The sequence below is a fragment of the Syngnathus acus genome, chromosome 6 (assembly GCF_901709675.1).
Source record: "Syngnathus acus chromosome 6, fSynAcu1.2, whole genome shotgun sequence".
NCBI lineage: Eukaryota > Metazoa > Chordata > Actinopteri > Syngnathiformes > Syngnathidae > Syngnathus > Syngnathus acus.
The window spans coordinates 14,645,274-14,663,838 of record NC_051092.1 but is presented as its reverse complement, the minus strand read 5'-3'; the positions used below and the strand labels follow the sequence as shown (position 1 = coordinate 14,663,838).

General features: G+C 44.5%; 4 protein-coding genes across 5 annotated transcripts; 1 reads left to right on the top strand and 3 right to left on the bottom strand.

Moving 5' to 3' along the window:
* Positions 1-393: 393 nt before the first annotated feature.
* On the bottom strand, positions 394-7,123 carry scamp2 (secretory carrier membrane protein 2). 2 transcript variants are annotated; one of them, XM_037253703.1, is made up of 9 exons: positions 6,941-7,123; positions 4,480-4,551; positions 4,330-4,401; positions 3,847-3,958; positions 3,607-3,735; positions 3,370-3,529; positions 3,028-3,129; positions 2,062-2,179; positions 394-1,775 (listed from the first exon to the last, which is right to left on the bottom strand). In XM_037253703.1, the coding sequence occupies exons 1-9, from the start codon at positions 6,995-6,997 to the stop codon at positions 1,626-1,628; spliced, it is 972 nt and encodes a 323-aa protein (XP_037109598.1). In that variant the 5' UTR covers positions 6,998-7,123; the 3' UTR covers positions 394-1,625. The 2 variants fall into 2 exon arrangements, with proteins under 2 accessions (XP_037109598.1, XP_037109599.1); XM_037253704.1 differs by having other exon boundaries at positions 4,330-4,398.
* Positions 7,124-7,615: 492 nt separating this feature from the next.
* mpi (mannose phosphate isomerase) lies at positions 7,616-11,843 on the top strand. The gene is made up of 8 exons (XM_037253663.1): positions 7,616-7,701; positions 8,468-8,595; positions 8,901-9,101; positions 9,212-9,353; positions 9,420-9,599; positions 9,668-9,841; positions 9,903-10,111; positions 10,173-11,843. The coding sequence occupies exons 1-8, from the start codon at positions 7,686-7,688 to the stop codon at positions 10,389-10,391; spliced, it is 1,269 nt and encodes a 422-aa protein (XP_037109558.1). The 5' UTR covers positions 7,616-7,685; the 3' UTR covers positions 10,392-11,843.
* A 408-nt stretch (positions 11,844-12,251) lies between these two features.
* On the bottom strand, positions 12,252-14,034 carry LOC119124084. The gene is made up of 2 exons (XM_037253749.1): positions 13,758-14,034; positions 12,252-13,242 (listed from the first exon to the last, which is right to left on the bottom strand). Exons 1-2 carry the CDS (start codon positions 13,828-13,830, stop codon positions 12,584-12,586), a joined length of 732 nt encoding a protein of 243 aa, XP_037109644.1. The 5' UTR covers positions 13,831-14,034; the 3' UTR covers positions 12,252-12,583.
* Positions 14,035-15,310: 1,276 nt separating this feature from the next.
* On the bottom strand, positions 15,311-18,035 carry LOC119124071 (DNA polymerase III subunit epsilon-like). The gene is made up of 3 exons (XM_037253719.1): positions 17,742-18,035; positions 17,618-17,663; positions 15,311-16,317 (listed from the first exon to the last, which is right to left on the bottom strand). Exons 1-3 carry the CDS (start codon positions 18,003-18,005, stop codon positions 15,797-15,799), a joined length of 831 nt encoding a protein of 276 aa, XP_037109614.1. The 5' UTR covers positions 18,006-18,035; the 3' UTR covers positions 15,311-15,796.
* Positions 18,036-18,565: the final 530 nt, after the last annotated feature.

Genomic DNA, 18,565 nt, shown 5'->3' with positions numbered 1-18,565 from the left:
CTAGAGCGGTACAAATTTACCAATTTTTAACATTTAACCAGTTCTAAAGTGTAATCCGCACCACATTATCATGTCTGGGTAAGACCAAGACTGACCTGTAGGGGGCAGCATGATGTCATCCCGACCAACGAAGCCTGCTGTAGCGTCAAGATCGGTAGGTGCTGCCATCTGCTGGAGAACCTTTTAAAAATCAGTTTACGTTCGATACGATTTTACAAGTGGTAAACAAGCTGTTTATACAAAAACAAGATAATTTAAAATTATAAAGAAAAAGATTAAAAAAGAAAAATTCTCCAAAAGTGTGTTGTGCAAAATTAGTAATTGTTGATTCAAAAGAAGCTTCTCTCATCACTCCATTTAACTGCAGAAGAGTTGTATTTATGAATACAGAGATTGAAAGCAAAGCATTTTATTATTAGATGTTACATTCAATATTTTCATACTAAAAGGCACAGAACCGACAGAAAAAAAACATTATAAACATCTGGATGCAGGATCAATGTTAAATTAATGAGACTAATTCATTTGCTGCAAAAACAATTCTGATTCATCACAGAGGTGATACATCCCATAATAAAAGGCGCACAGCTAATCTATATTCTACAATAAACCGTTATGTTGCATGTGCATCTCCTGAGCAACCAGTTCAGATTTCTCAAGTGACCTGAAGCAGCTTTTAAATTATACTTCTAGTTGAAGCCCAACGAGATCAAAGTGTATTCCAATAGCAAAAGGAACATTCAGCTATTATCCAAATTATTTAATCTTGCACTGAAAGAAAGAGGCTACATTACATTATATACTTATTTTGCATGCTGCCAATAAAAAAAAATAAAAAAAACAGGCTATAAACTCAAACACAATTGTTGTTTTTGTCACAGAAAGAAAATAAAGTCAAGTGGAAGTCAAATGCGTTGAGATTCCAGATGCTTTGGCAGGTTCTGCTGTTTTGGTTAGCAACAGAGTTCAATTTGGAAGTTGATTGGAATGGCGCCTGTCAGTTGAGATAATTAGACACGATTTTTCTTTTCCCCCTATTGTGAAAATGGATATTTTTATGAGAGAAAGACGCTGCCATTGGCCAGCAACGATATTTTTGTAAACCACATGTTAGTCTTGACAACAAAAGAAAAAAAAGTAAAGGAGGTGGAACTAAGAGGGCTCGATTTAAGGAAATGAGATATCGGAATGATTCAGCAACTGAACATTTCTCGCTCATTTGACAATTGGGAGCACGTTTGTTAGGATTCATCGAAGAAAAAAAATTCAATATTGACCTGCCAAACAACACCACGCTCAGAAAAGAAAAACTATCAAATACTTGTAAAGAATCTCACACATGCTGGTGAAAAACAAAATCCACCCACAATTTGCACAAATGAGCGTTGCCAAAAAGTGCGAGCAAAATATACAAAGCCGAGACCAAGTGAAATGAAGACAGACATCAGTCAACGCGTCTCCTGCTCCAGCCACAATGTACCTGCTGTGCTTGTCTGGCACCGTGATGGTGGCTGTCTGTACGTGCGCTCTCACCTTGCTCAAGGTCGACACATTACAAGGATGGACACAAACCTGCCAACCGGATAACATGCTGACTTCCACCTGAGCAGGTAGCTTAGCGCGAGCTAGTTGTTAGCCTGGAAAGCTCCCTGGGCTGCCGACGAGGCTGCGCCGGTGGCGGCATTTTGGAAGGTTTTGTTGGTGAAGATGCCCTGCGAGAACTCCTGCTGGGCCTTGTGGAAGCTGGCCCCGGTCCGGCGGTACATGCCATGGACCTGTCGCAAGGGACACAAACGTTAGCTCGTGGCACCAGTCTTAAATGTCAAAGTGACTGCGAACGAGGACAAGTATAATCAAACGACGCATCGTTAGGTCCAAGTCACAAAATAAAATAAAGTTGACAATATTTCAAATAAGCGATAGGAAAAATGATATGTAGGCTATTGCAATAAACAACCGCTAGGGGGTGCAAATGAGAAGGATAAAGGGCAGTATATGTTAAACCATTAAATAATGAGAATAAAAAAATATGCATAGGAAAAGCACATTGCGGTTTCTCACCATCTTGAGGAGAATGACTGACATGACGGCGCAGATGGTGAAGAGGATGGCCACGATGATCATGATGGCGCCCACCGCTTTGGACGTGTTGATGACGGAGAAGGCGGCGATCCAACCACTGCGCGCCGACAAACACACTGGTTACGTTTTAGGCGGCGGAAGAACCGTTAGCAAAAAAAATGTCGGGCCAGTGAAACCTCCAAAATGGTACAACTCATAAGAGGTAGAAAATAAATATTTGCATATTAAACTGCAATCACATTATTGAGGAAAAAAAAAACGATTAGATTTTTTTTTCCCCTAAAATTGTTACGCTCTGACTAAGGTGATGTCCACTTTTGGGGGCTCCACTGTAATGTTGAGTCTTGTCACAAGTCAGGAAAAAAAAAAAAAAAAAAAGAATGAATCTGTTAGGTGTTACGAGAAAGAGCATAAGATTAGTCGCCATGCAGAACACCAACTGTGTTTATATAAAAAAATTAAAAATAAATAAATAAAAAGATTTGAGTTTTTTTGTTTAATCTCACACTTACAGCAAGAAAATCAGCGGAGAGGCTGAGGGTTGCCAAGTCTCAGCAAACGGGAGAGGAAGAGGACAAAGAGTGCAACTTAGCAGGCAAGAAAGTTGACAATAGAAGAATAACAACAAACAAAAAACAGGCAAGAAAGTCAAGCAATTCTGGAACCAAAACTCACCCAAGTTTCTTGCTAGCAAACATTTTGCTTCATACAACATTTAATTATTTATTTTCATATTATTGATATTTTATCTATTTATTTATTTATACTATATCTTTAATTTTACTGGTTTCCCTTTGGCGCAATTGCAACGACAAAACAGAAGAGGAGCAAAAAGGAAACGTGCGATAACCAAAGAACAGGAAATGTGACCTGCACGAGCGGCACGGATTTTACCGAGCAGATGTCGACAAAGAAAGTTTGAATAAAAAAATAAAAATAAACCACCTGTTGCCCCACTTGGGGATGCCCACCGACTGGATGATGAAGATGACCACTTGGCAGAAGAAGATGAAGAAGAAAAAGAAGAAGCTGAAGGAGCTGTCGGTCCTGAGGATGCCATAAACAAAATTGGAATTTAAAATGATGCGGAACATTTTTTTCCCAAAATCATTTCAATAACTAAAAAGACACCACATTCCCTAAGGGTTGCAAAATTCCGGAAATGTTTCAAGTCGGAGACTCTCTTATTTGGGAGGCAAAATAAATAATCAACACATCAACACAAATCAAAAAGATTAATCCAACGCAGAAATAAACCAGGAAGCCTCGTCTTTGCACGCCACTCACTTGAAGGCCTTGTAGACGGGTCGGTACCAGCAGAGGAAGGAGCAGGGAGCGAAGAGGATGAGCCAGAGGATGGAGAGGCCAAAGTCCACCCCGTAGGAAGACGATGTGGTGAAGAAGGCCAGACAGGCCAGCATGTTGAGGAAGAGCGTCACACAGTTGACTGCGAGAGGGAGGAGCGGCCGTTATACTCCGAGCGGGTACTCCAGTACACGCCCGCGCTCACTCGGGACCACTCACACATCCAGAGGTAGTACATCATCTTGCACACCCTCTGATACTCGCTAGGGATCTCCTCGGAGAAGTCTTGGTAGAAACACGGCTTGATGGGGAAACTCTTCGGGAGCGGCGGCCAGTTGTTTGCTTTACCTGCCGCGCGTGCGACAACGTTATCTTCATTTCTACGAGCGCGAGCATGGTGGGGCATCGGTTGGCCCGCGCGTGAACCGCACGGAACGCAAACAAGGCAGTGGGACGGACCTGAGGAGCCTTGGCTCTGGAGTTCCTGCTCTCTGCGGTCCAGCTCGGCGGCTTTCCTCTCCAGCTCCTCCTGTTGCCTCAGCAGGTTGGCCTGTGCCGCCGTGGCAGTCGCCTGTGGGGGCAATTCCAACAACAGTGAGACCTCTTGACATTTTGCACGTCTTTGGTCGGTCATTCCAGAAGCAGCAGAGGTCAACATTTGCTTAGCAGATAGAAGCAATGTTTAAAAAAAGGAAAGAAATAGCAGCAAAGCCGAATGGCTCTGCAACAGAGTCAATTTTGAATGTTTGAAATAAATAAAAATAAAATAAAATAAGAAAAAAGAAAACCAAATTCAATTAGCGACGACTTGCGTGATGTTGTGTAAACTGAGGTAATGCGATGCCCTTAAAGGAGGCAGCGCGGGGAAGACGAGACGACTGTAGGTCTCGCAAATGACGCTACAAAGTGGAAGAAGATGTTTGTAGACGCTGCGTGACTCACCTGCGGGGTGGGCTCGGACGAAGGCTGCAGTACTGCCGGTTGGTACGGGGTGGTCTGACTAGCCAGGCTCTCCAAAAGAAAAAAAAAATAATAATAATTCATTTACTCAGCTCTTGTCAGGAAATGCAATGAAGCAGTAAAAGGTCTTACTGTGGCAGGGAAAGGGTTGTACTGCTCAACAGGTTCCACACTGGAGCTTGTCGCCTGTGTGACAGCCGGGTCCTGGAAAAAGAAATCAAAGCATGACTCGGTCAAGTTCTCTTGACCCCCCAAAAAAAAGTTACTCCCACGAAAAAGAAATCAAAGCATGACTCGGTCAATTTCTCTTGACCGACCCAAAAAAAAAAAAATTACTCTCACGACACCATTTTGAGTAATCCCTTCTCTGTGGACTAAATGCGCAAAGCAAGATCCATAAACATAAACTTCTTAGAGGATGAACTTGAACAGCAAGTCCAAAATTAGCAGCAAACGGATCACAATGTGGGAGAAAGCCTTTCCAAAAGAGACGCCCCATTTTTTTTGCTGTGTTTTCACTACGTATCGGTAGATGCTGTCCCAATACCTTCGTCCAAAAGTGGAAACCGGACTGCATGATCAAAGTTATCGGCGCCGGACGCACCTGTAAACATTCCCAGCCGGACTCAACTATTGTCTTCTCTTCCTGTGTTGCAGGCAAAGTATGTTTGAAGGTTGCTGAACTTGCTGAAATTAAAGCCAGTAGCACGAACAATCCGTTGCAGCATTTGAAATTGAGACACGCAGCAGAATTTATTCAACCTAAAAACGTTCAACCCAAATGAATAGAAAGTCATGTTTTCACCAAACGATTCCCGAGCGCGGCACCGCTGCTGCTCACTGCTCCCCTCTCCCCCAGGGGATGGATTGAAATCACACGGGGATGGGTTAAATGCAGAGGACAAATTTCAACACACCCAGATGTGTGTGTGACGATCATTGGGACTTTAACTTTTACCACTAGGGGGAGCCCAAGAGTAGCACATAGGCCACACCAGTCAAGGGAAGAAGATTAAGTTGAGGTTCTGTCAGTTTAGGGATTGGGGTTAGGTTTTTATTTTAAGAAACAAGCAACCAGGATGAGTCAGAAAATGAACAGGAGCATCCAGCGTCGGCGTAACACACAAATGCAAAACCAGACTTTGACATTTTGTTTAGTTGCAAATGTTAGGGTTTGTTTTGCATGCTTGTGCAACACGGCTAACGGACAACAAGTCATTTTATGAGAAATTATATGAGGCTTCAAAAGTGTCACTTTAGAACATTGTCTGCACAGTCCAGAAGTAGGAAAGATGGTCCTTGTCCATGAAAAACGGCAATGAATTAAAATAAAAACAGCCAGATGGAGGTCAGCTTGTGCCTTTTGATGACACGGCATAAAGTTGAGCAGGAAGACTCAAGAAAATTCAGTACATCTGAACAACCTCTGTGAAACAGGAAGTGAGATAAGACGCTACACAACACATCAACGCCAAAGGGTGGACATTTTTTTTTGCGAGTGTCGGTGTCTTTGTGTTGGTATGACTTAAAGCTTAAATCTGTTTATTCGAATGAACACTGAGTGAGGGGCTGGCCGGCCAGGCGGGCACCGTGTACCAACTGCTGAAAGCTTATTTATTTAGCTTCATCTCCCCGCCTAGCAATCAAACAGTCGCATACTCTTGTAGGTTGTTAACGCATGTGACATTTTGCAGTGGTTAAATCGTGAATCAATGACTTACAATTAGTGTGTCATGCGAGATCATCAGTGCTGCAGGAAATTGCTCAAATTCACTTAAATAGTCTGGAAATGTATCTTTGCTCATCACTCTATGACAGCGACGTATCGTGACAGGCAGAACAATTAAAATGCTCGTAAATAACTGGATGACAAATTGGCAATTAACCTGTGGACACTTTTTTGAAGAAAAAAAAATCATGGTAAATTGTGCGTGTTGACTCAACAATGGTTGGGAAACTTAAATCATAATGTGGCTTTTCATCCAACATACCCGAGGCACTCACATACAGACATTATGTGCCCCCTGTAAACCTTGATTCTGTACACGCCTTCAATTGTAAAATTGTCTGGGTAAGGTCCTTTTTGTTGTGTTGCTGATGCGCAAAGTAATAAGTTGATATGTTTATGGCTTAATTGGCTCATATCCTCCACAAACAGCATTGTGATCATTCTAAGTGGCTACTCCTGAGCTGGCCAACTCAACCTGATTTCACATAAAAAAAACGACACTACGTGGTTTAAAACAAATTCATGTGGTCAGAAAGGTTTATCAATTTGGCGTGGTAACAACTGCAACGCGGTTAAAAAGTTTAGAAACACATTCCTTGTTGGCTACACGTTAACTTCCTACAATTGTGACAAACGATATCCCACCCCGCTTTCCATGACGAGCGCTCCGATTGGCTGATGGCCTGTCAATTATGCACATTAACCCAATAGCAATAGAGACAGCAGGCTGACACGCCCAACAACATCCACCCAACAAGTTTCCTGACGAGCTGGCTGCTGGCTACTGGCTACCTCTCGAGATCGAATTGACAGCCACGGAACACGTCCGTTTAGCGTCACTTCAGCACACATTAAAGCACTTACATTAAAAGGGTTGACGCCAGCCGGCTCGGCGAAGGGGTTGTCATCAAACGCCGACATATTTCTTCAAGACTCTCGGTGATTCAAACCTCTGTGAGCGGGTAATAAAGAGCCAACTCCTCACCGCCACTGAAATTGCGTCCTCAACCCACTTCCTCGACTCGAGTGTAGATCGCATGCGCACACTGGCAGTTGCGTGATGACGTCAACGTCACACTGCCACGCACAATCCAGGTGGCGCGAACACGGGTTACATTAAAGAGACCAAACTTGTCATGCCAGTAATCATGCAAATTCAAGGTCATTAAGACGCACAAAGAACTGGGTTAATTTGAATTAGGGATAATAGATGAAAATTCATGACACGGGAAGAAAACGTAAATGACAAACACAGTCAAAGAGCGCGCGTGGGATTTCAAATAAAGTATTATATGACATAGACACAGAAAAAGACGGGTAAAAATTAGCCTTAATTATCAAAATTTGTTCATTGCTACTTTGTACATTGCTAATGGAAATTTAATTAATACTGTTTTATATTTATGTTTAGTTGCCATTCATGTTCGGTTTAGCACTTATAACAGCACTCTTGGCTACAATTTTTTTACCTCCTCTGTCCACCTCTGCCTCCGAGTAAAAATATTTTTTTGTTTCGTGCAATGTGACTTGGCACAAACAGACGCTTTTACACCGAAAGTCGCTCGGCCGTGCGTGACGTCACAGCTTGAGTGACAGCTCGGTCGCCGTCATGGAGGAAGTAAGAGGTGAGGTTCTCATCTCCTCTACAACTGAGTTCAACCATTCAATCACTCGGTCGATGCGTTTTAAATCCGTCAAGCTAATTGGATTGTGTAAAACGAAAAGTGCACATTTTGACAGAATGTTACGTTCGCTCACTGGGTAGCTAGTTTGCTAGCTAGCCTCTGTTATGTCCCCGTGAAGTAACCAGATACTTTTTTGTTGGTTTGAAACAACCGCGAGGTCAATGAACGCAGACACTGTAATGTGTAAAGAGAACACTGTGCATTGTGCTCAAATCTGCTTAGTCGTGTTTTTTCCCCCTCTGTCTAATACCGCAGCCCCGCTGCGGCTTGTCGCTGCAACACACATAGGCGCTTTTTTAGTTTTACCTTTAAATGAACGTCTGCTTAAAATGACATCGAAGCCAAAGTGACTCTCGATACCAGCGTGCTAATAATCGGATAGTTACCTCGGTTTACGACGCAGTTACGTACGTATGTGAATTATGCACGTAGGTCGGAACGCTCCGGCATCTATAACGAATTAGGGAAGTCATAATTACAGTAAATATGGGTACATCCGTTTAAACCACACAATAGTGACGATTATGTGAAAAACACCAAGTATGGCGGTAACTGAGTGCCATGTATTGTTAGTTGTATTTATTTTTTTACCACTATATTACAATCTTCTGGTTGTTGTATTGTTGGGGCCCAGAAAGCTGCATTTGTAGCACCAAAAGGTTGTGTTCTGAACAACACTCTGTTTTCCCGCTTGCTTCCGTTTTAGTGTTTCCACTGACCTGTGCTGTGCAAAACTATGCATGGGGAAAAGTGGGCCTAGACAGCGAAGTGGCCAAACTGGTGCTTGGCGGGGACCCGTTGGCTGTCATCGAAGATGGCAAACCTTACGCTGAGGTAGGCTACGCGGAATACAGTCGAGACAATATGGCCGTGACCTCTGCTGCTCTTTATTTAGCACCCGAGCAGCCCTGTGGGGGGTTCGCATGAAGGTCATCAGTTCAGTTTACCTAGCGCATTGACATTTTCACGCTGTACGGGCGACATTGCCACATGATGGCACTTTGAATTATGTTTTACAGGGCCATGGTGCTGCATTCTAAGTATATATATATATGACTCCCAAACAAGGCGCTTTGAAAGTGCACTAGTCAGCGTAACCCAAGCGCGCTCGGATCATGGTCCTTTTTGCCTCGTTCCAGCTGTGGATGGGCGCCCACCCAAAGGGCGACGCCCAGATTAAAGACAACCGTATCGCGCAAACCACACTGGGTCAATGGATCGCCCACTTCCCTGCATGCCTGGGCTCCAAGGTCAAGGACACCTTTCAGGGCCAGCTGCCTTTCCTCTTCAAGGTCCTCTCCGTTAACACCGCCTTGTCCATACAGGCTCACCCCAACAGGGTGAGTACGCACACACAAATTAGCATCTTCTGAGGTAAGCTTAGCCATGATTCTGGGGGACGTTCCTGGCTCGGAAAGAACCCGCGGACTATTTTCCGTCTTCCATTTAGGAGTTGGCTGCTCGTCTTCACGCTCAGTTTCCGGAGCACTACCCGGACAACAACCACAAACCAGAGATGGCCATCGCTCTCACACGCTTCCAGGGCCTCTGTGGCTTCAGGCCGGTGGAGGAGATCCTCAGCTTCCTCAAGTGTAAGTGCGATGAGAATTTTCAGAACCAACCAAACAAAAACACACCTTGTTTATGTCACGCATCAGCCGTCCCGGAGTTCCGCGCTCTGGTGGGCAAGGAAGCGGCCGAGGAGCTGCGGAGCGGCGCAGGCGACGCCAGCTGCACCAGGCAGGCGCTGAAGAAGTGCTTCACCAGGATGATGAACTGTGAGAAGAAAGTGTTTGTGGATCAACTCAACATGCTGGTCAAAAGAGTCACTGAAGAAAGTAAGCAAAATTACCGACGAAATGATCGGACCCAAGCGTCGTTACGAGCGTCTCGTGCGTTTGCATAGGCTCGGCGGGCAAGGACACGGCAAGCAGTAACGGCGAGCTGCTGCTCCGCCTTCACTGCCAGTACCCCGGCGACATCGGCTGCTTCTCCATCTACTTCCTCAACCACGTGCTCTTGGAACCCAACCAGGCCATGTTCCTCGGAGCTAACGAACCTCACGCATACCTCTCGGGAGGTCGGTAGGAGCTTCGGCGGCTTTCTGCTCCATTTTCGTCATTTTTTTATTTCGCTATCAGATTGCATCGAGTGCATGGCGTGCTCCGACAACACGGTGAGAGCCGGCCTGACCCCGAAGTACATCGACGTCAACACGCTGTGCGAGATGCTCAACTACAGCCCGAGCCCTTCCGCCGCCAAGATTTTCCCGCCGGTTCAGGACGCCTCGGACCCTTGCGTCACCGTCTACGACCCACCCGTGCCGGACTTCACCGTCATGAGGATACAGGTGAAAGAAAATGATGGAGAAGTCCTTAAAGTAAAAGTTGAAACATCTGTGGCTTCTGCAGGTGACAGCCTCCGTCAAGCAGTACACGCTGGCGCCCGTGGACAGCGCCAGCATCCTTCTGGTTATCGAAGGCGACGCCAGCGCCACCTCACCCGCAGCACCGTCTGACGTCAGCCTGAAGCGGGGCAGCGTTTTGTTTGTGTCGGCCAACGAGAGCGTGATACTGCACGTGGCCTCTCCATCGGGTTTGACCATGTTTCGGGCCTGCTGCCTCCTGTAGGAGCAGTCGTGACCTCACAGCAAATTGTGGCGCTTAGACAAAGAAAGTGCCACTTGCACAATAGTTCAACCACTTGAAAGGCAACCCGTCCACCACCGCTGTCCAAAATACAGTCCGGGGGCTATTTGTGGCCCGATGGCTATTTTTAGCGGTATACAGCATGTACTAAAAATAACATTTGTCTCATCCTGCATTTCCTCACCATTCATCCAACACAATATGGTTCAAAGCACAGTACAGTATATTCTGGAACTCCAGATTTTTATATCACGTCAAACAGGGTTAATTCATTTCTTTGGCTGTGAAAACATTTCTGCGTTCTGCGCCAATGTGAATACCAAGAATTAGGAAATTAACGGAAGGCTGAAACGCATTCACAGTGGTGCAGAACGATGCGAATGGGAATTAGAATCTCAATCATGGTTTCAATTTGACCAAAATGGGAAAACATGACTACACAAAGTTGAAACGTGTTTAGAAATAAAGATAATTGCCGAAACAAAGGATTCTAGAGCTTACACGCTGATTCTCACGCAACAGTCGAACGTGAATGCTGAAACACTGGTACAAGAAATGCAACATTTACACTGGTAGAGGATGCGGAACATGTTCAACACGTTTCCTTGTGTTAACTCTGTTGAGGAATGCAGAATGGCGTTCAGAATGCGTGCATGAAGAATGCAAAAAATATTTACTGTACGACAAAATGCACCGGAAACGCCAACGCTCTACTTCAGTCTTTGTAATTGCTGTGAATTAAGCCGTGTTTCCAGTTGGATCATCCAAGCTTGTGATGAGATGCTTGATGCATGTCTCATACATGTACCTTTGGATGACTGCACTGAGAATTGACTAGTCCTCCACTGCTAAATACTTCCTGTTCAATATCATCGACTGTGGAACCTCCAAAGTGGAGCACAAGCCAGCTAACTTCAAAGTTGTCCTCATTACAAAACTACTTATAAACATTACGTAACATTCAAGGGCTAAAACGATGAATGCAATAGTTAAGATTTTCACTGGCTCCCACGTCACTCACCAGGCCAGGCCCCACCCACCCACCAAAGCCACACACACTCAAAGTCCCCAATATTATGGAGTAGAATGTGAGGCTGGCGCCCTCAAGTGGTCAGCGATAACAATGGCACATTGCGTTGTTAAATAGTGTCATGTCTAGAAAGTTTGACAGCTGCAGCCCTCATTCTTAACATTTTTGACTGTAATACAAATGTAAATAATCAGAATCAGCTTTATTGACCAAGTTTGTGCATGCCAAACAAGAATGACAGATGATAACAGAACTTACCTTTTATGCAGTAAAAAAAAGTTCAGTTTGTCAAGTTCCACAGTGCCACTTCTATGGTTATCATCACATGCTTCCTCTTTGGGGGTTCTATTGCAAGCAAAAAAAACAATTACAGGAAATATTTGCTACTGGAGGAAACAAAAAAATCCAACAAAGCATGACCGAAAAGGGCAAATGTTTTAGTTAAAAATGCTGCATCAAGTTTGATCATATTTTAACGTTTAGTATATTTGGTCCTTGTCAGAACATGAGATGTACTTGAGATGTATTTTCCGATCCTTCTGTTCTACTTCCTGTTACCTATGGCCAAGAAGTGCACTTTGTTCTAACCAGCTGCAAGTTTTTATTTCACTACTGATGTTTTGATTACCGCTGGATGTCGTTTTCCGCATGCTCCAGTCAAAATGTTTTGCCCGCATTGTTTGATCACCAAATGTTGTCACTGTCAACTAAACGTTTTCTTTCATTGTAGCTTAGCTTTTCAGTCACGGGTTTGTTAGCAATCTGATTTGCACTTTGCACGCTCAAAGGCAATTTTAGGCTTCTTTTTGTTGTTGTTGTTGTTCAAAGCATTCTGGAGCAAAGCCTTGCTGTCGCATGGGAACTGCAGAAAATGTTAACGTCAAAGTGATTCAATAAAAGCTTTGCGCTGTCACTTGACTGTTGGTGTAAAGTTTTATATTGTTTCTTTTTTTTCCTGACTGCCAGTGGGCCCATGAGCAAAGCCATTGTTTGCTGGATCGCCTGCAAACAAAACATTTTAAGAGCCAGTAAAAAATATTTATTAGATTTATTTGGCAGTAGAAAAATAATGTCACGGAGTTCATCTGAGTATGAGATGACTTTAGAAATTTGGTCACCAATGTCAACGCTAAGTTCTGTGGCGTTATGCCGCGCTCCCATCAATATTCTTGACTGATTGTTCCAGGTGCTGCCAAAGGAGGCGCTGTCCTGGCAGCAGGCGCCCGCCTTTGGGAGCTCTGCTCAATTCGTCGGCAGCAGCGACCTTCTTCACGTCACTCAGACTGAACGTATAGTGTGCCACCATCTCCGGCTTGGGTTGCAGCACATAGTAAAGCTTCTGCAAAGAGAGCACGTCCTCAAAAGCGTCGTGAGCATTGTAGTTCATGCCCATCAACTCCTTCACTAAGTACTCCTGCTTGAAGCTGCGCATGCCGCAATCCCTCAGCACCTCCCGGGCCAAATGCAACGTGTCCACGTAGCCGGCGACTGACGCATCGAACTGCGCTCGAAGGCCCGTCTCATCCAGGGCTCGGGTCAGAGGTCGGCAGTCGAAGCGGCGGATGTTGTGGCCCGCCAGCAGGGGGCGATGGAGCCTTTGAAGGAAGGCGAGGAAGGAGAGCAGCACCTCCCGCAGGGGGCTGGTGGGCACGGGGCGGCCGTGGAGGTACAGCCGCCGTCGGCGCACAGTGAGGCCTGTCACCCTGGCGGCGCCCGGTTCCATTCGACAGCGAGGGACTGTGTAGAGGTTGAGAGAGCAGCCTCCGCTCAGCGCCGCCAGCTGGACCAGCTCGCACGTTGGCCCTGATGGTGACACTTAAATAATGTCCAATGCTGACTGGCCAAAAGCATGCCTCAACCTTTAAAGCCACATACTTTGTGGTGCTATTACAATACAATGGGCTCCAGCTAACAATTATTTTAATATTGGCAAAATCCGAATTATTTTGTCAGTTTATCAATGAATCAATAGTTCCTCCACTTGGTTGATTGGCATTGTGGTTTAAACAATGTTTTTTTAAAGCAATTAAGTAATTTTAAGCAATTACATGATTAATCGATGGGATAATTCAAAGAATACTCAGTTCTATTACTTCAGATTAATCCTACAGAAATTTTGAAATAATTTTCTGATTCCCATTAAATTGGATTATTGCATGGTCATGGAGTAAATCAAACTTGGAAGTCATAGTAGCGTTGTAGCTCTAAAGATTTCCAACTTGAGGGTTTATCCTAAAAACTAACACAGAGTCAGCATTTCGACTTTTACCACAGTCATTTTGTACCTAAGTTTCTGTCGTACTTTCTTTCCACCTTACCCAGTCCAGTTGTCTCTAAATCGAAGAACACAATCGGCTGCTGAGAGGAGCCATCTGCCCCCGACGTCTCCATCGTGTTTGTCAACGTTGCTCCGAAACGTTAACGTTCAAAAGCTTAGAACTTGACTCGTCATAAACGTTATTAAGTATTCGGCGTGTACAGAAGGTCCGCCAGAGCAGAATTTAAAAGTCCTCTTCTTCATCTATTCTCCGCCGTTGATTCAAAGAAAAACAATCGGTCGCCCTCTAGCGGCAAACAAGTGAAACTCAGTCTCCAGATTCAGATTCCCGTATGCTGTGTAACAAAATCTACTCCCCTAAACAATCATCCTATTTTTTGTCTTCCTTTTAAAAAAGATAATGTAAAGAAAACTGATTAGAAACACTTGAATAGGTCAAATAAAAAGTAAAGCTCAGTGGCCTAGTGGTAGAGTGTCCGCCCTGAGACTGGAAGGTTGTGGGTTCAAACCCCGGCCGGGTCATACCAAAGACTATAAAAATGGGACCCATTGCCTCCCTGCTTGGCACTCAGCATTAAGGGTTGGAATTGGGGGGTTAGATCACCAACTGATTCCCGAGCGCGGCACCGCTGCTGCTCACTGCTCCCCTCTCCCCCAGGGGATGGATTAAAATCACACGGGGATGGGTTAAATGCAGAGGACAAATTTCACCACACCCAGGTGTGTGTGTGACGATCATTGGGACTTTAATCTTTAATTTTAAACTTTAATCTTTAAAATATCGCGTCAGGAAATGTGTAAAAATGTGTTAGCAAGAGGAGCAAGATAGGTACAATGAATATAATAATTTTTTAATCCAGTTTTGAAAATGATATAAAGATCAATCATAGCAATGCATATACAAATATAGTTTTCAAAATTCATATATTTGCTTCGTTCGTCACCTACAAGACATATAAAAGCTCTTTAAATGAAATGATCACAAATCACAAAGTCAATTATAAATGAAAAAACAAAGCATCTAATTTCAGTCGTGAAGTGTTTGTGTCCCAACTTGAAAGTTGTGGGTTCAGTTATCAATCTAGTGTCCTTTTCAGTGTCAATACTGTCAGCCAGTGGCGTAGCCAGGAATTTTTCCAGTAGGGGCGCACACCCACAGGAAAAAAAATCGAACATCACCCACGCCGTTCGCTGATCGCTAAAACAACATCCGGGTCCGGGAGGCAAACGGTGAATGGATAACATCGCGCACATAGAATAGCGCAAGCACATTCGCGCAAGACCGAAAGAAAAAAACGGCATGAAAATGAAGAATCGAAAAAGCTCGATTTTTTTCAACCGGGGCGCCGCCCCGGCTCGCCCCGGCTTGGCTACGCCAGTGCTGTCAGCTAATAAAAACCATAGACAAATATAAAAGGACTTTATGTCCGATTAAATTACATATAGCAGGAAAACGTTTCAAACTATTATATTTCACCACTTGTGGGAACCCTAATATTGCATAATTGCCATTTTGGGCAAGAAAAAAGTGACAAGCTTTTGCAGGCTGTAGAACATGACATGAGGCCAAAAGGCCTTGAGTTTGTCACTTGTGCTGTATTTGGTCCACAGAAGTCTGGAAATAAACCACCGGGCCACGTTGAAAAGCCACTGACGTTCAACTCACGCCATACCGTGTGTCAGCGTTACCCACGGCTGTTTCTCAGTTCTATTTTTATAAATTATGATTTTTGGCATCAAAAATGCTTTCAGAGTATTTTTTGTTATTCTATAGGTTGAGGCAAAAAAAAAACCCTAGCGGCAAACTTACTATTCTGCTTGGCATGTTTCTTAAAAAAAATGTTTTCTTCACTTTTTGGTCAGGAAATTTTGAAATTCAAGTCATGCAATTAGGGAACTGAAAATTGTGACAAGCAAAATATAGGGGAAAAAATGCTGATTATAGATGAGGAAAATGCAATTTGGTTACAGATTTCTTGCCAAAGTAGCATAAAGCAGACACACGATTTGATTAGTGAGCGCCCAAAAGTGACGTGGCCAACTGGATCTGACCTCCAGGGCTTAGATAGGAAGTGTGCTCTAGATCAAGCAATTCAACACGACATTCCTGCCCGGCTTCCACACCTGAAACAGCTCCTGCAGCATCCTGGCATCCTCCAGTGCGTTGTGGGCGTCGTAGGATTTCTCCAGGAAGTACTGCACCATGTACGCCAAGGAGTAGCTATAGAAATTGCGGAACATCCTCTTGCTGAGCAGAAAGGTGTCCAGGTATGCGAACACGACACTCTGAAACGGGTGGAGGAGGGAGAACTCCCTCAGCACCCGGTTCAGGACGGGCGCGTCAAAGCGGTTGGCGTTGTGGGCGGCTAGGTACAGCGGCCCACAGAAAGAGGACAGGAACTCCATGAAAGAATCGAGAGCCTGGCGGAGTGGGACGGTGTCCATGGGTTTCCCGTGGCGGAAGAGACAGCCGTTCGCCAGCGAGAAACCCGTTACGTCGCTGGCCTCCTTGGTGAGTGCGCAGCGGGGGACGACATAGGTGTTGAAGACCCGTCTGTTGCAGACGGCCGCGATCTGGATGATATCGCACTTTTGAGTGTCTGCGGGAAAGGGAGAGAACATATATTTCGTTTTACGGAGTTTACCAGAAAAAAGATGCACGTGCGCTTCATTGAAGTTAGCTTCAACCAAGACCAACTCATTTATGCTATCATCATTAAAGACTAAACTGTCTTCAATAAGTACAAAAAACACATGTTAGTTTTACCTATAACTAAATTGTTTGCAAAAATTAAATTGACACTATTTAAAACAAAGTACAATCAACGAGAACAGTGAGACTGCCAATGTGTGGTTAAAGCACCACAAGGGGTATGACAGCACTCTCTAGTCGTATATTAAAGATTCACAGAAACAAATATGAAAAAACTAAAATGAAGTCAATAAAAGGAAAACATTCGAATAACTTTTTTGTTTAACACAAACAGCACTTTTTTAATTAGTCGGACAACTTTGCGAGCTTGTAAGCTATTCACGGTAAAAGGTTTGAGAACTACGTACTATAAAGATTTTATTTTGGTTTTATTTTTTCCACACAAGGGTGGGTGGCAGTGCCGGCTCTACGCAGGGGCAAGAGGGGGCAACGCCCCCTCAAACAGATGTCCTGCCCCCTCGAATCAAATTTATTGAAGTGAAAAATCCGCTGATAGAAACACACGTTAATCAGCCCCCTCTCTTCTCTCATGTCGGTGCAGTGTGTGTCCTCCCTCACACAGCCTGCTGTCAGGACTCCGCGCCCCTCCGTAAACATCCAATCACTGTGAGTATGCAAATGAGGCAAGACGCAGCCAGAGAGTGTCAAGTTACAGTCAGCGGTAGGAGTTGGAAGAAGCAGTAAAAACTCCACTAAACTCGTCGTAGCGACCCGTGATATAACTAATGATTAACGACAACTCAAATAATAGTTAATATAACATTCATATTATATGTCCCCCCCCCCTGAGAGATTGCCACCTTATTGTGGTCAGGGGGTTTGCGTGCCTAAGAGCTATACCAGCAGAAGCTTTAATCTTCAGGTGGGACACCCAAGCTGGACAGGTCTTAGTGTAGAGGCCTGACAGAGTGCAACCCACTTCTCCAGGTTGAGATCTGGACACACAGCTAACAACTGCCGTGAAGAAAACACTAACAGTGTTAAAAATGTGTAAAAACTGACTGCCCCCTCTTATGTGCATTCCTAGAACCGGCCCTGGTGGGTGGTCCTTTGTGATGTCACAGTTGTTGGCAGACAGTTATAAAATAAAGACGTGTTCCTCACTTCTGCCACAGTATTTTAAATAAATAAGAGCTGGGGTGTTTGACGCTGATAGCAAAGTCATCAAGTAGATTTTTGTGCCATACCCAGTCCAGTTGTCTCCAGATCAAAGAAAACCACCGTGTACGACATCTACAGAAAAATTAAAAGAAATCACACGACAATGTCAACACGACGTTTAAAAGCACCATAAGAACTTCATCAACTCACCGTGAAGAAACGTCTCGCCTTCGACTGCCGCCGAGCCAGTGTCCAAATTGCAGCTTTTATAGCCCGCTGCGTCAAAGTCAACTTTCGTTTACGAGGAAGAGGGCCGTTTCCCTTTCCTTTCTCCCTCGAGTTGGACGCCCACACAGGGAGAGCCCCCGCTCGCTCGCGTTTTTGTTTTCCTCTCAACAGCCGACTTTTCTCCTGGGTTCCCTTTAGTTTCGCTTTTTGTCGCGGTGCACAACGGGAAATGAAGTCCAGCTGCATTCCCAAAAGGAGCGAAGGGACATTTGATTAGGTACACCATCACCATATAACGCGATGGCGACGGCATACTTTGCACTTCAAGACATGATATCGAGAGTTTACTAAACTCATTTTATCGTGGGCCGCATTTTAGTCATAGCTTCTTTCGGAGGGCCATTATGACTGTCAACCCAAATAAATGTATGAGCACCTCATATTATATACAGTAAAAGCTACAAAACAAACTGACAAATAACTCGTTTTCAAATCAGACGAGTTAAAACTGGTCAAATATTTTTAAAAAAACATTAAAAGTGAAGACAATTTGCAACTCTAGTAATGACACACGAATTTGATGCACAATTTGTCTTCGCAGGCCACATAAAATTATGTGGCGGGCCGTATCTGGCCCCCGGGCCTTGAGTTTGACACCTGTAGTGTAGAGTGGACACGAAAACGGGGAAACGAAAGAGAAAATGGCGAGAATGTCGGGGGAAATGAAAGAGAATGGAGAAAATGTCGGGAAATGAAAGAGCGAGAGAGAGAGAGAGAGAGAGAGAGAGAGAGAGAGAGAGAGAGAG

What these genes read in the sequence shown, in the direction of transcription:
- scamp2 (XM_037253703.1), bottom strand. Translation starts at nt 6,997, where the DNA reads ATGTCGGCGTTTGATGACAACCCCTTCGCCGAGCCGGCTGGCGTCAAC. An exon ending in CTGGCGTCAACCCTTTTAAT is followed by an intron (nt 4,552 to 6,940) that starts GTAAGTGCTTTA and finishes TTCTTTTTCCAG; the next exon opens with GACCCGGCTGTCACACAGGC. An exon ending in CAGTCATTCTCCTCAAGATG is followed by an intron (nt 1,776 to 2,061) that starts GTGAGAAACCGC and finishes CCCTTGCGACAG; the next exon opens with GTCCATGGCATGTACCGCCG.
- mpi (XM_037253663.1), top strand. An exon ending in ATGGCAAACCTTACGCTGAG is followed by an intron (nt 8,596 to 8,900) that starts GTAGGCTACGCG and finishes GCCTCGTTCCAG; the next exon opens with CTGTGGATGGGCGCCCACCC. An exon ending in TCACGCATACCTCTCGGGAG is followed by an intron (nt 9,842 to 9,902) that starts GTCGGTAGGAGC and finishes TTTCGCTATCAG; the next exon opens with ATTGCATCGAGTGCATGGCG.
- LOC119124084 (XM_037253749.1), bottom strand. Translation starts at nt 13,830, where the DNA reads ATGGAGACGTCGGGGGCAGATGGCTCCTCTCAGCAGCCGATTGTGTTC. An exon ending in TTTAGAGACAACTGGACTGG is followed by an intron (nt 13,243 to 13,757) that starts GTAAGGTGGAAA and finishes TGTCACCATCAG; the next exon opens with GGCCAACGTGCGAGCTGGTC.
- LOC119124071 (XM_037253719.1), bottom strand. Translation starts at nt 18,005, where the DNA reads ATGCAGCTGGACTTCATTTCCCGTTGTGCACCGCGACAAAAAGCGAAA. An exon ending in AGGCGAGACGTTTCTTCACG is followed by an intron (nt 17,664 to 17,741) that starts GTGAGTTGATGA and finishes ATTTTTCTGTAG; the next exon opens with ATGTCGTACACGGTGGTTTT. An exon ending in TCTGGAGACAACTGGACTGG is followed by an intron (nt 16,318 to 17,617) that starts GTATGGCACAAA and finishes CCTTTCCCGCAG; the next exon opens with ACACTCAAAAGTGCGATATC.